Below are 13,999 nucleotides of genomic sequence, written 5' to 3' on the forward strand. Positions count from 1 at the left end.
CAGCGTGTGCTCACTTCGTGTCTCTGTCACATTTTGGTAATTCTATCAATATTTCAAACATTTTCGTTATTATTACAGTACATTGTTTTTTAGGCATAATGCTATTGTACACACTTAATAGACTATAGTATAGTGTATACCTAACTTTTGTATGCACTGGGAAACCAAAACATTTTTTGTGTGTGTGCGACTCGCTTTATTGCAATATTCGCCTTGTTGTGGTGGCCTGGAACCAAACCCGCAGTACCTCCAGGGTATGCTTGTACCTGCAATCTGTGCATCGGGCACAGTTTCAGAAAGTTGCTGTGTTGGTCTGCAGTAGAGCATCTAAATACAAGTCCCCTAGCACCTTAGAGACCAGCAAGTTTTTCAGGGTAGAAGATTTTTGAGAGTCAATCTGACAAAGGGAGCTTTGACTTTCAAAAGAATATACCCAGGAAACCTTGTTGGTCTCTTAAATTGCCACTGGACTCGTATCTAGCTGCACATTGTTCACTTGTATCATGAACGTAGCTCTATAAAGGAGTCTTGTCAGCAGGGCTGTTTTATGTCCTAATTTTTTACGTGGCTCGGAGCTCATCGAATGGTGATGTTACATCCTTAAGGGGCAGTAATTGGCTAACGAGAGAAGAGATTATATATAAAAGCGTCCCTTTGTGGCTGTGCGGTGGCATCGGATTATGGACCCTTAATATCTAATAATAGCAGACCTCGTTAGCTGCCAGTTAAAATATTATAGGGTTTTTTAAAACAAAATTTTGAGCCAGTGGTGGAACTTTAATCTGGAAGCAAATGCATTTCAGGAAGTCTCGGCTTCAAATCCTTCGCTGAGCCTGGTATTTATAGGTGAGCAGAGAATAATGTGGCTGTGACTGACAGCCAAATGTAAGCAAGGCTGACTTCAGACACGCTGTTGCAGACCTGTAGGGGCTTTTAAAATCACATTAAAAGCAAAAAAGTGTTTCAGGTGACTGCATTAGGCTGTAAGAATGGCCTGTAGGTAATTCTCAGGTAGTCTACACAGCCCTGACATGGTTGGCCCAGGCTAGCCTGATCTCGGCAGCGGTCAGAAGCTAAGCAGGGTCAACCCTGGTTAGTACTTGGATGGGATACCTCCAAGGAATAGAATCATAGAGTTGGAAGGGACCACCAGGGTCATCTAGTCCAACCCCCTGCACATTGCAGGAAATTTACAATCACCTCCCCCCCCCCCACACACCCTACTCCATGCCCAGAAGATGGCCAAGATGCCCTCCCTCTCATCATCTGCCTGAGGTCATAGAATCAGCATTGCTGACAGATGGCCATCTAGCCTCTGCTTCAAAACCTCCAAGGAAGGAGAGCTCACCACCTCCCGAGGAAGCCTGTTCCACTGAGGAACCGGTCTCACAGTCAGGAAGTTCTTCCTAATACCAGGAGTGTGACGCAGAGGCAGGCAATGACCAGCCAACCACCCCTCTTTCCTTGAAAGCCCTAAGGGGCCGCCCTAAGTCAGCTGTGACTTGATGGCACTTTCCACCACCACCTGCAGAAAATTCCATCAACAGGGGGATCATATAGAAGAAGAGGAAGAAGAGCTGGTTTTTATATGCCGACTTTCTCTACCACTTAAGGGAGAATCGGACCAGCTTACAATCACCTTCCCTTCCCCTCCCCACAACAGGCTGCTGTGAAGGAGAGCTTGAGAGACCAGATGTACCAGGTCACATCGATTTGTAGCGTCAGGAATAAGCATACCGGAATTACCAGTGCTGTGCATAGAGCTTGAACCTGGAAGACTTTGGTTCAGGTTTCGGCTCAGCAGAGAACTCTGCACTTACCGTGGCCAAACTTTAGGTCTCTGTCAGTCCCCCCAAATGTAAAATGGGAATGGTATTGACTCACCTCCCAAGTTGCCAAGGATAAATTAAACAAGGTTTCCAAAGTGCTTTCCACGGTTCCAGCACTGCTTAGAAGTGATAAATAGCAGCCGGCATCCATGCATCAAGCAAATGAACTGTGCTGCGTGGAAAATCCAAAAGGGCCCGGTGGGATTACCAGCTAGACTGACCCGTGGAGAAAATGCTTTTCCGTTCTCAAATGTGGCACTCGTGTCTGAAATTCTAACAGCTCCTGAAACTGCTGTGCTCTTGGATTTTTTAAAAAATCCCATTTTCGAAATGCCAATATGGGTTAAGGAAGCACAGAGAAGATCTATGCCCGACACGTTTTGTGTAGCTGTCGTAAATCATCCTCGGAGAAACGTACACCTGTTTCTGCGCTTCAACGGCCGGGCTTGGACACCTCTGCGTAGCACACAGTGATATTGAAATTGCTGCTGCAGGACTTGGCAGGCCAAATTTGGAGCTGATGTTTTGTCTTTCACCCCTGGGGGAGGCCTGTCCAGTAAAGCGCGCCTGGGTTGCATCAAACGCCTTGGTTTTGGGGATGGTGCAGAACTATTCCCGGTATTCTGGCACCTGTCACCCTTTTTAAAAGCATCTGCGGATTGAATGGCTCACTTGCTCTCTCAGTCCCACCTACCTCACAGGGTGTCTGTTGTGGGGAAGGGAAGGAGATTGTAAGCCGGTTTGATTCCTCCTTAAGTGGTAGAGAAAAGTGGCATATAAAAATCAAGTCTTCTTCTCCTTCTCTTCCTCCTCCTCTTCAAGTTACTGTTGGGACCCTTAGATGCCAGAAGGAGGCTGCTTCTCTGTCTATAGGGAGAGCCAGTGTGGTGTAGTGGTTAAGAGCGACGGACTCTAATCGAGAACCGGGTTGGTTTCCCCACTCCTTCACTTGAAGCCTGCTGGGTGACCTTGGGCTAGTCACAGTTCTCCCCGATCTCTCTTATCCCCACATACCTCACGAGGTGTCTGCTGTGGAGAGAGGAAGGCGATTGTAAGCTACTTTGACTCTCCTTAATAGGTAGAGAAAATCAGGGTATACAAACCAACTCTTCTTCTTCCTCTTCCTCTTCCTCTTCTATTCTGTCCTCTGTAGAATGGACGAGCTTCACTAAAGGGCTCAGAGTGGCGTGGCGGTTAGAATGTCAGACTAGGATCTGGGAGACCCAGGTTTGAATCCCCACTCTGCCATGGAAGCTCAGCAGGCGACCTTGGGCCAGTCACATACTCGGTCTACCCTACCTCTCAGGGTCGTTGTGAGGATAAAATGGAGGAGTAGAGAAGGATGTAAGCCATTGGGAGGAACGGCAGGCTATAAATGAAGTAAATAGACGATTAATATTAGTTGGCTAAGATACAACGGAGCCCTGTGGTGCAGAGTGGTAAGCTGTAGCATTGCAGTCCAAGCTCTGCTCACGACCTGAGTTCGATCCCAACAGAAGTTGGTTTCAGGTAGCCAGCTCAAGGTTGACTCAGCCTTCCATCCTTCCGAGGTTGGTAAAATGAGTACCCAGATTGCTGGGGGTAAAGGGAAGATGACTGGGGAAGGCACTGGCAAACCACCCTGTAAACACAGTCTGCCTAGTAAACGTCGGGATGTGACGTCACCCCATGGGTCAGGAATGGCCTGGTGCTTGCACAGGGGACCTTGACCTTTACCTTAAGATACAACGGGCTCTGTGTGAACTTTATTTCCTCAACAGCACACACACACACTCAGGTAATTCTGCTGTGCCTTGAGCCAATTGGGGGTCACCTTGTGCATGAGCATCATGTTGAGTCAACAGACCTTGTGTCCGTGACTTAGTTGAAAGTGTTCCCATCTCCTTTTCTTTCTTGTGTTAAAGCCCCAAGGATCAGCATCCGTCAGGCTGCTGGATGGCATTAGGCCTTTAATGATGGTCATGAATCATTTGTATATTGAAGCTCGTCACAAGATCGCTTACATCCCAGCCCTGGTTCTGAAAGCTGTTTTCTTTTTTCTTTTTCTTTTCTCTTCAAGGACCTCCTTTTAAAGTACTTGCTTCTGGGAAATCCTTCCTGAAACATAATTAAATCCTCCCTTTTTTTGATTTTTTAAAAAATTGTGGAGGAATTTCTTGTTTAAATATGTCTGATTTAATAAAAGTATTCTGAAGTGTACTTGGGTTACCTATTCTGGTTGAAATGGATCAGCTTTTCTGGAGTGTTCTTAATTCAGACTGCCTTTGCCTCTCTAAACTGGATATGGAGGAGTCCTTTTTGGTTGACTTGCTTTCCTGCGAAGCATGAAGATCAGCAAGCTTGTGGGCTCAGAATTTTTCGAGTAAGCAGAACCGTGATTCTTGAAGCTAGTGAGTGAGACTTTGAAGCAATCCATTTTGAATGTGAAGTAACTGGGTTTCTTCATCTGCAGCGGGTCTGGAATTTGTGAAGTCGTGGAATTGTCTCTGAAATATGCAGACTGAACTGTTTTACGACGCAGAGCAGTTTGATGTCAGATAGGCTCTCTGTGAAACAAGATGGTTTCCCCCACGGACAAAATGGAGTTTTTGCACTCTGTCCCTCCCCCCCGTTTACACCCGGTCTCCCTCCCAAGATCTGCACCTCAGTGGAGACCCACCCGGGAAATCGCTGATCTGATACCAGGTCCCGCAAAACAATGACGGAGCCCGGGAAGATCAGCCAGTTAACGCGCGCGTTTATTTTCTATATGCGTTTGCTTAAGTCGTTGCCGGTAGTTAAATTCTGTATTGTTTCTTTGTTTCTCAAAACTAATCTTCCCTATTGTATCTACCCTATATATGTATCAATATTCCCCCATGCCTGTATTCTAGCCTTAAGTCTTTTACCTGCTGAAATTGCTGACTTTCCGAAATAAACTTTTAAACTTGCTGTACCGTCTGGAGAAAAGTTATTGCCAGGAACGTGGTGGCCTGACATTTGATTTGTATCAGATGGATTTATTATACCAAGTAAGACGCCAAACGATGATAGCTTTATTCTGTGGTTCAGCACATTTGAATCTGGGAAGAGGGAGATTTTTTTATTTCCCATATCAGATACGTTAGTGAGAATCCGCCACGCAACGGTGGGGGTGGGGGAGACACGCTTGTTCAAAGAGCAACATGGTCGGGGACGATCCTAGGAGCAGTCCTAATAACTGCATGTCAATGACAAATTTTGTTAATTACAGAACAGTGGGGAGTAAACAGCATCCAACAAAAGGACTATTTAATGTAATTTTGCAATTGTCCTGCAGTTGCGAAGTTACAGCGTGGTGTAGTGGTTAAGAGCGGTGGTTTGAAGCAGTGTAGTCTGATCTGGAGAACTGGATTTGTTTCCCTGCTCCTACACACAAAGCCAGCTGACTGACCTTGGGCTAGTCACACTCTCTCAGCCTCACCTACCTCACAGGGTGTCTGTTGTGGGGAGGGGAAGGGAAGGTGATTGTAAGCTGGTTTGATTCTTCCTTAAGTGGCAAAGAAAGTCGGCATATAGAAACCAACTCTTCTTCTTCTGCGGGATGCTCTGCCACAGGATAGCGCTGTCGTTATAATAAGATCAACTCAAGACTGAAAAAAAGGCTAATCGGAACTGGCACATCTTGACTACCTATGTAAAGGCTGTTGAAGAGGGGGCTGGATCTCATTTTTCAGTCAGGTGCCACCACTGAGGAGGCTCAATGAAAGGGTGGGGCACAGGACAGGACTTCCCTCTCTGATATCAGCAGCCAGGTAGGTTAGTAGATGGCAGCTGCCAGTATCTCCCCCCACCATAAGAAAGGCTCTGCTGGATCAGAGCAAGGTCCATCAAGTCCAGCAGTCTGTTCACACAGGGCCAACCAGGTGCCTCTAGGAAGCCCACAAGCAAGACGACTGCAGCAGCATTATCCTGCCTGTGTTCCACAGTACCTAAGATAACAGGCATGCTCCTCTGATCCTGAAGATAATTCTCTTTAGAAGAAGAATTGGTTTTTATACACAGATTTTTTCCTACCTTTTAAGGAGTCTCAACCCAGCTTATGATCACCTTCGCTTCCTTTCCCCACAAGAGACACCTTGTGAGGTAGGTGGGGCTGGGAGAGTTCGGAGAGAGCTGTGACTGGCCCAAGGTCACCCAGCAGGCTTCATGTGGAGGAGTGGGGAAACCAATCCAGTTCTCCAGATTAGAGTCTGCCGCTCTTAACCACACTAGGAGAGATCATCCAGAGGTTTGGCCTGAGGGGCCTCCCATATGTGGATGATTTATTTTTATTGTGTTGACTGTAATTTGCATCGTTCTGTCTTGCTGTTTTAGTGGCGAGCAGTCTGGAGAGGCAAGCGTTCAAGTTCTTAAAATAAACTCCAGGTCTTGCAGGATTATTTATGGCGCATTTAGTGTCTTCCTGTTTTTTTTTTGTTTGTTTTTTGTCTGTTGCAGGCTCCACCGGGCCCAATGTGCAATTAAACAGACTCAGGTAACTGTTCAGAAAATAGGAAGAGAGATCGAAGAGAAGCTACGGCTGACGTCGACCAGCAACGAACTGGTAGGCTTCGGAATCTTTTCCGTTCCTCTCGCTTGGGTGGGTCTCATAAGCGAAGATCGTTTCAGAGGGTAGACCTGTTGGCCTGCAGTAGGACGGCTAGATTCGAGTCCAGTATAGCACCTTAGAGACCAGCAAGAGTTTGAGGGTACAAGCTTTCAAATCTCCCCGAAAATCCTGTTGGTGTCTTATACCCCGAAATCTTGTTGGTCTCTAAGGCACTACGGGACTCGAATCTAGTTGTTCTCTTGTGTGTGTGTGTGTGTGTGTTAAGTGCTGTCAAGTCGCTTCCGACTGATGGCGACCCTATGAATCAATGTCCTCCAAAATGTCCTATCCTTAACGGCCTTACTCAGGTCTTGCAAACTGAGGACCGTAACTTCCTTTATAGAGTCCATCCATCTCTTGTTGGGTCTTTCTCTTTTCCTGCTGCCTTCAACTTTTCCTAGAATGATTGTCTTTTCCAGTGACTCTTGTCTTCTCATAATGTGACTAAAGTTCGACAACCTCAGTTTAGTCATTTTAGCTTCTAGGGTCAGTTTAGGCTTGATTTGATCTAGAACCCACTGATTTGGTTATTTGGCCGCCCACGGTATCCGTAACACTTTCCTCCAACCCCACATTTCACAGGAATCTCCTTTATTCCTATCAGCTTTCTTCAATGTCCAGATTTCACACCCATCCATAGTAATAGGGAATACGATGGTATGAATTAACTTGATCTTGGTCGCCAGTGACACCTCCTTACACCTGAGAATCTTTTCTAGCTCATTCATAGCTGCCCTTCCCAGTTTCAATCTACTTCTGATTTCTTGGCTGCAGTCTCCCTTTTGGTTCATGATGAAGCCAAAAGTTCTGAGTTCTGAGTTGTTCTCATAAGTGAACAATATCAAGGTGATTTAAAGGATGAGTCTGCACCGTTGGGGCTTTCGTTGGGGGGGGGGGTCCGGCTTCTTTTTAGAGCAGATATGAGCAATTTCCAGGGGAGGTTCAGGGTTCAGTGCAGGCCTTCCCCCTCCAGACACAGCAGTGTGGAGGAATACCCTGCCTCCCCATGTTGATTTCCTGTTAAACGACAGTGAAGCGCTCCTTGAAATAAATATTTTAGCAGTCCTTCTGTTCCTTCGTCCTCCAGAGGCGTTTTAAAGCATTACAAAAGAGTCTGGGTACGCCATGCCTTCTGACTTTCCTTCTCCAGGAAATTTCTGGGGTAGCTGTAGGAATCCTGGGAAACGCTGTGGTTTTACCATAGTATTTCTGGTGATTCCTAGAGCTACCCTCTGCCACTTCCTGTATCAACTTCCAGTAAGTAGATAAGGCTGTATTTTTAAAAAATGTTCTGCAATGTTGTGCCCGTCCCCCAACCTTTCCACTGGTTGCCAGACAAAATGCCCAGTAGGATTTTCCTAGCTTTCCACTTGTGATTGAATCAGCTGAGAGGTTTAAAGGGAGGAACATTTTTTTAATGTATATTTTATTTCTAGCCCGTCCTCAATCCCCAACCGAAGCTGGGCTCAGGGCGGGTTACAACAGACCATTACAATAAAATACATTAAAATCTATCATCTCTTAATTAAAATTAAAACAATAAAAATAATTTAATCCAAATACAAAGATGGTGCTCAATCAACAGAGCAGTTGCTGGATAATTCAAAACAAGAACCCACCCCATCAAACCAAAGGTGTGAGGGAGACAGGGGTAGGTAGGGAGGCCAGCACGGATGACAACCTGCGGCTGCCCTCAGTCATAGGCCTGTTGGAATAGCTCCGTCTTACAGGTCCAGTGGAACTCTTTAAGGTCCTGCAGGGCCCTGATGCCGTTAGGAAGGGAGTTCTACCAGGCTGGGGTCAGGGCTTTTTCAGGGCTTGTGGAGGACAGCCACACGCTCCTAGGGACCACCAACAAGTTGGTATTAGTAGAACACAGTGTTCTTTGGGGGGTATAACAGGAGAGGCGGTCCCGAGGGTATGAAGGTCCCAGACCGTGTAAGGCTTTAAAGGTCAAAACCAGCACCTTGAACCTGATCCGATACTCTGGCTGGAGTCAGTGCAGCTGGCGAAGCCCTGGTCAAATGGTTCAATAAGGAGTTTCTCTCGTACATTAAATCGAACGGTACCTTGATATAATAATCGCATCTGTACAGACTGACTTGAACTCTGAAACGCTCGTTCCCTCTGGTGTGTGTTAAACATTTCCATTGAATAATTAAAAAAAGGATCTTGTGTATCTAGGAAGTCTAACGTCTCGATGTATTGGATTGAACCTAAATTGCTGAGAGGGAAAAATGAATTAACGGGGGTGCTCTGCACTTGTAAAGCATCGACGGTCGGCTCTATGGTGGGCGGCTGCCAGGAAAAACAAATGCTTGCAGATTGGGATTAATGAGCTACCAGTGGAAAGTTTGGTGAACCTTGTCATTGTATGGGCCGAGGGAAACAGCCAAGCTCTCTCGAGCTCCTGGCTTTTGAGGATGGGTAAAATGCATGTAATGACTTCTCAGACATGGGAGACAAATGTTTTTTTTAAAAAATTGTCAGCGTAGCTTTTTACGGGCTTGGAAGAAAGCAACTTATTGGCATCAGCTAATGTCAGAGGGCTCGGTTCAGTTTAAAAGAGGGGCCGCTGTAGCTAGTGACTTAATTTGGAAAAGTATACTGGCATGGCTTGGCAGGTACCTGGTGTCTCGTATCAATAATAGCGAAACGATCTCCTTGCGTCCCGTTCTCTTCATTATGTTTTACGACTCCTGATCTGGGAGTTCTACATTTTATTAGCAGGATTCTTCAGCAAGTTGAAGGGTTTTTATATGAAATGGAAAACTGAAGATTAAGCTCAATTTTTCTTGTAAAGGGATCCTCCTTTAAAACCGCTTTAAATCACGAGCAACCGTCTTCATCCTTCACTTGTTGTTCTGCTATCTCTATTGCCCAAGGATTGTGTACTTCTTTCAGCGCTGAGCTAGTATTCTGTGCCTTCCGATTAGGCAATGCCCAAGTCTTCTCCATGGGATTGATGTCTAAATTAGATCCAGGCTATCGACAATACTCCTTCTCTCTTAACAGACGGATAAATCAAATGCACAAACGATTGGCATGGAAAGCGGCAAAATTTACCACTTTAAAAATGCAGGCGTCCCTCTTTCTAATTATTAAGAACCAAATGGACAAAGCTGAAAAGCTCCATTATAACTGTGCATCTGCTGCTACGTTTCTCGAAATATCTACATTTCTGTCCAGCAGATTCCAAGCAAAGGACAGCATGATTGAAAAATAAAAATATCATAATACTCTCTCATAATACTGGAACGCAGGATCATCTGCTGAAGCTGGAGGGTGAGAGATTCAAAACAGATAAAAGGAAGTATTTCTTCACACACCGCATTGTCAGATGGTGGAACTCCCTGCCCCAGGATGCGGTGATGGCTGCCAACCTGAAAGGCTTTGAGGGGGAGTGGACATGTTCATAGAGGAGAGGGCTATCCATGGCTACTAATCAAAATGGATACTAGTCATGATGCATTCCTATTCTCTCCAGGATCATAGGAGCATGCCCATTATATTAGGTGCTGTGGAACACCGGCAGGATAAATGCTTCTGCAGTTGTCTTGCTTGTGGGCTTCCTGGAGGCACCTGGTTGGCCGCTGTGTGAACAGACTGCTGGACTTGATGGACCTTGGTCTGATCCAGCAGGGACTTTCTTATTTTCTTATTAAACTATTACGCACACGCTGTTTTACTGTCCTTACTATGCAGAAACTCAATCAGAATTTTTAACTTCCGTCTTGGCAAACAAGACGGGACTTTCAGATTCTGCTAAGGTGTCCTTTCTCCTGAGTAATAGTTCTTCCAGTATAATTCTTGCAGAGTGTTATAAATGAACATTTTGATAAAACTCAGAGATGAGGGCTATTCTATAACTGTAATCGTTTGGCGTATGCATTATTTTTACTGTCTGGCTTGAACATTTTATGCCATTAAAAGTTTTGGTATAGGTACTGGGGTCAACATTGGGTGGATTCTTCATGCAATATTTTTACTGTCTGACTTGTATATTATATGCCATTAACGGTTGGTACTGGGGTCGACGTTGCATCGATTTTTTCATGGGTGGTATATGAGATCCTCTCTATTCATGACGACTTTGCCAGGACCTCTTCGTAGACTGCGAGCACGACCCTAAGCCAGGAATCCCCAACCTTTTTGAGCCTGCGGGCACCTCTGGAATTCTAGCACAACTCTGTGGGCACGGTCACAAAATGGCTGCCGCTGTAAGTGGAGCTGGTCCCAAAATGGCTGCCGCAACTTACCTTAAGTCACATACTGAAGATCATTATAATGTGGTGGCAGCTGCCGCCAAAGCAATGTTTTAAAAAATCTGCATAGCCAATCAGAAGCCCTGGGAAAACCCCACCAGGCCCCGCCCACTTTCTAAAAACACTTGGTGGGCGCTGATGTAACCCCTCATTTACATAGAGTCCAATGGAGTAAATGAAGACAAGGTTAGGTGGAGCTGTTACGGTTTGCTTTATTAGGCCAAGCGCCATGTGGGCACTACGTAGGGGATCACTGCCTTATGGGGTTGCCAACCTCCAGGTACTCACTGGAGATCTCCTGCTACTACATCTGATCTTCCAGTTCCCCTGGAGAACATGGCTGCTTTGGCAATTGGAGTCTGTGGCATTGAAGTCCCTCCCCTCCCCAAACCCCGTCCTCCTCAGGCTCTGCCCCAAAAACTTCCCGCCGGTGGCGAAGAGGCACCTGCCAACCCTACTGCCTTAAGTGCTTGAGGCTGCGCTGCTGCGTGGAACTCACGACAGAAATATGTTTACCGAGCAAGGATTTCTTAAGACTTTGCATTTTCGTTGGCAGAAAAAAGAGAGTGAGTGTTTACAGTTGAAGATCCTGGTGCTTAGGAATGAGCTTGAGAGACAGAAGAAAGCTCTGGACCGAGAGGTGGCTTTGCTGCACAAGAAGCAGAACATGCTCTACGAGCGAGGTGAGTTTGAACGGCGGTCTTCTTCCCACACCAGTGACTGGCAGCGGCGGTCTGCATGCCAGAAGGGGGCGAGGGATTTAAGAGCACCGTAGTCCGTTCCTGACCAGCAGGCTGTTCAAACAGAAGGGAGGGAGCTGGAATTAGAAGCTGCGGAGAACTAGCTAAGGCCTTATTGAGAGCGAGTATGGTGTAGGGTTTAGAGCAACGGACTATAATCTGGAGAGCCGGGTTTGATTCCCCCGCTCCTCCACTTGAGCGGCAGACTCTGACCTGGAGAACCTGGTTCAATTCCCTGCTCCTCCACATGAGTTGCGGACTCTGATCTGGTGAACTGGGTTCAATGCCCCATTCCTACACATGAAGCCTGCTGGTGGATCTTGGGCTAGTCACAGCTCTCTCTGAACTCTCTCAGCCCCACCTACCTCACAGGGTGTCTGTGGTGGGGAGGGGAAGGGAAGGAGATTGTAAGACGGTTTGATTCTCCTTAAAAGGTAGAGAAAATCGGCATATAAAAAACAACTCTTCTTCCTAAACCTGCAAAAGTGATTGATTTGCAGGGCTGATTTGGGTCCTAAAGTTTTGTCTGTTTTTTGGGGGTGGGGTGGGGGGGAAGCAGAGTTTAAGTAAGGTGGGGGAGGTGGGGCCGAGAGTGTTCGGGGAGAACTGCAACTGGCCCAAGGTCACCCAGCTGGCTTCATAGGGAGGAGTGGGGAATCGAACCTGGTTCTCCAGACTAGAGAAGGTGACTGTTGTGGGGAGAGGAAAGGAAGGAGATTGTAAGCCGGTTTGATTCTTCCTTAAGTGGTAGAGAAAAAGCAGGGTGTAAAAACCACCTCCTCTTCTTCTTCCTTGTCACCTTATCCTCACTGATTCGGTAGCTGTAAAGCCCCCTCTGCCCATCTGTAGTGGTGGCAGCTCAGCACCGTAGAGCTGCTCCCTCCTCTGACAAGCCACAGAGAGGTAGAAAATTTCTGGCGGAAGATCCTTGGCATCTTATGTCTGTGCCTTCCGGCCGGCGCCTATTTCTTAATCAAGTTGCCTCTGCCTTTAAGGGATCGGAAGCCCAGCAGGCCAGCCTTTCCTGCTGCAGCAATGGTCATTTATGCATGGTTTTACCTGAGGTTTGTTCCTCTCTGGAACCACACTTCCCAGTTGGGAATCTCTGCACCAGCAGCCTCCCAACCCAAATCAAGGCCCACCCCTTTAAATGCTGCTTTGTAATTGGCTTACTTTGCAGTGGTCAATGTGAGAGAAAATCCCCCTCCCCAAAAAACCCAATTGCCGCATAAAAAAGCATTTTAAGAACAAAAAACAGAGCAATCTGAAAGGAAGGGGGGAGGAATCCAAGCCTCGGTTTTAAAAAGCCTTTCTTGTGCTCAGAAAGAGCTCCAAGGAAGCAGGAAGTATTTGAAGCCCCTCGTCTTTACACGCTGCTTTGTGATTGGCTGTGAGAGAAATCAAGCTTCTGTGGCCCGTGCTTTGCCTTCTGCATGGAGATTTCAGCCGGGCTGAGCTCAGGGGAGAGGGAAGAGTTGGGTTAACAGAGGAACGGGAAGATCCGGACATTGCGAGGGCTGGCAGTGAGGTCATTTCTAACGGTCGGAAAACTCATGAAGAAATGACCAATGAGAGAAATTCTAGCAACACGCAGAAAACCTCTGTCCAGCCCTGCCCCAGCACGGAGCTCCTGGAAGGCGTGGATTCACGTCCCTGAGTCAGTGTAAGCCCTAAGCCGATTTCTCACGAGCTAACTTTTCTTGGCATTGTAGGGACAGAAATGGTTGCGAAGCATTTGACTCCATAAAAAGTGTCGTTCGTAAGCATGCCTCCTCGATGAACGCCCCGACAGTAATGCTGGCCGGCCTCGTTGCCTGCCGTCAGTGCCGATACGTGAATGGAATCCCTAACGTTTTCTTCTTTTGAAATGCCTTGGGGTAGGAAACGTGTTTGAAGAGGAATATCGGAAGCTCCGGACGGATAAAGAACCCCTGCAGGAGCTGAGGAAAGAATGCACTGCTAAGAGGTGAAAAGAGGGGGTTCTTCCCCTTAGTTTTTCAGCCTTAGCGAAGATGGCTAGATGGCCATATGGCAGCCGTGCTGATTCTGTGAACTGAGGCAGATCGTGAGAGGGAGGGCAGGAAGGGTTGCGTCAATGCTTGGCCCTTTCTTGCATGCAAATCGCCTCTTTGGGGTCAGGAAGCAATTTTCCTCCAGGCCAGGGATTCTGGAGGGTTTTTTTTTTTTTTGCCTTCCTCTGGGCATAGAAGAGGGGTCACTGGGTTTGTGTGTGTGTGTGTGTGGGGGGGGGGGGAAGTAGTAGTGAATTTCCTGCATGACACTGGAGGGCCCTTCCAACTCTATGTTTCTATGATTCTGTGACTAAGAGTGGTCTAAGCATGGCTTTTGCCTCCTGTTTTGGGGCACACATACAAGCTGAAGAAGAGTGTTAGCTTGGAATTAGTAAGGGTAATCAATAGCTTGGAAAGAAGGCGGTTAAGGAGAGACATGATAGAGGTCTATAAAACTATGAGTGGTATGGAGAGAGTGGACAGGGAGAAGCTTTTCTCTTTCTCTCATAATACCAGAACGCGGGGTCATCTGTTGAAGCTGGAG

The 13,999-nt window shown here is 46.8% G+C and overlaps 1 protein-coding gene across 1 annotated transcript in view; it reads left to right on the forward strand.

Moving 5' to 3' along the window:
* Positions 1 to 13,999, forward strand: part of UVRAG (UV radiation resistance associated) — a 110,296-nt gene that overhangs the window by 50,139 nt on the left and 46,158 nt on the right. The window contains exons 7-9 of the mRNA XM_056858385.1: positions 6,288 to 6,393; positions 11,260 to 11,386; positions 13,325 to 13,409. Of these exons, the coding sequence (XP_056714363.1) occupies positions 6,288 to 6,393; positions 11,260 to 11,386; positions 13,325 to 13,409 (318 nt within the window). The remainder of the gene's footprint in view (positions 1 to 6,287; positions 6,394 to 11,259; positions 11,387 to 13,324; positions 13,410 to 13,999) is intronic.

Source organism: Euleptes europaea, chromosome 12 (genome assembly GCF_029931775.1).
Source record: "Euleptes europaea isolate rEulEur1 chromosome 12, rEulEur1.hap1, whole genome shotgun sequence".
NCBI lineage: Eukaryota > Metazoa > Chordata > Lepidosauria > Squamata > Sphaerodactylidae > Euleptes > Euleptes europaea.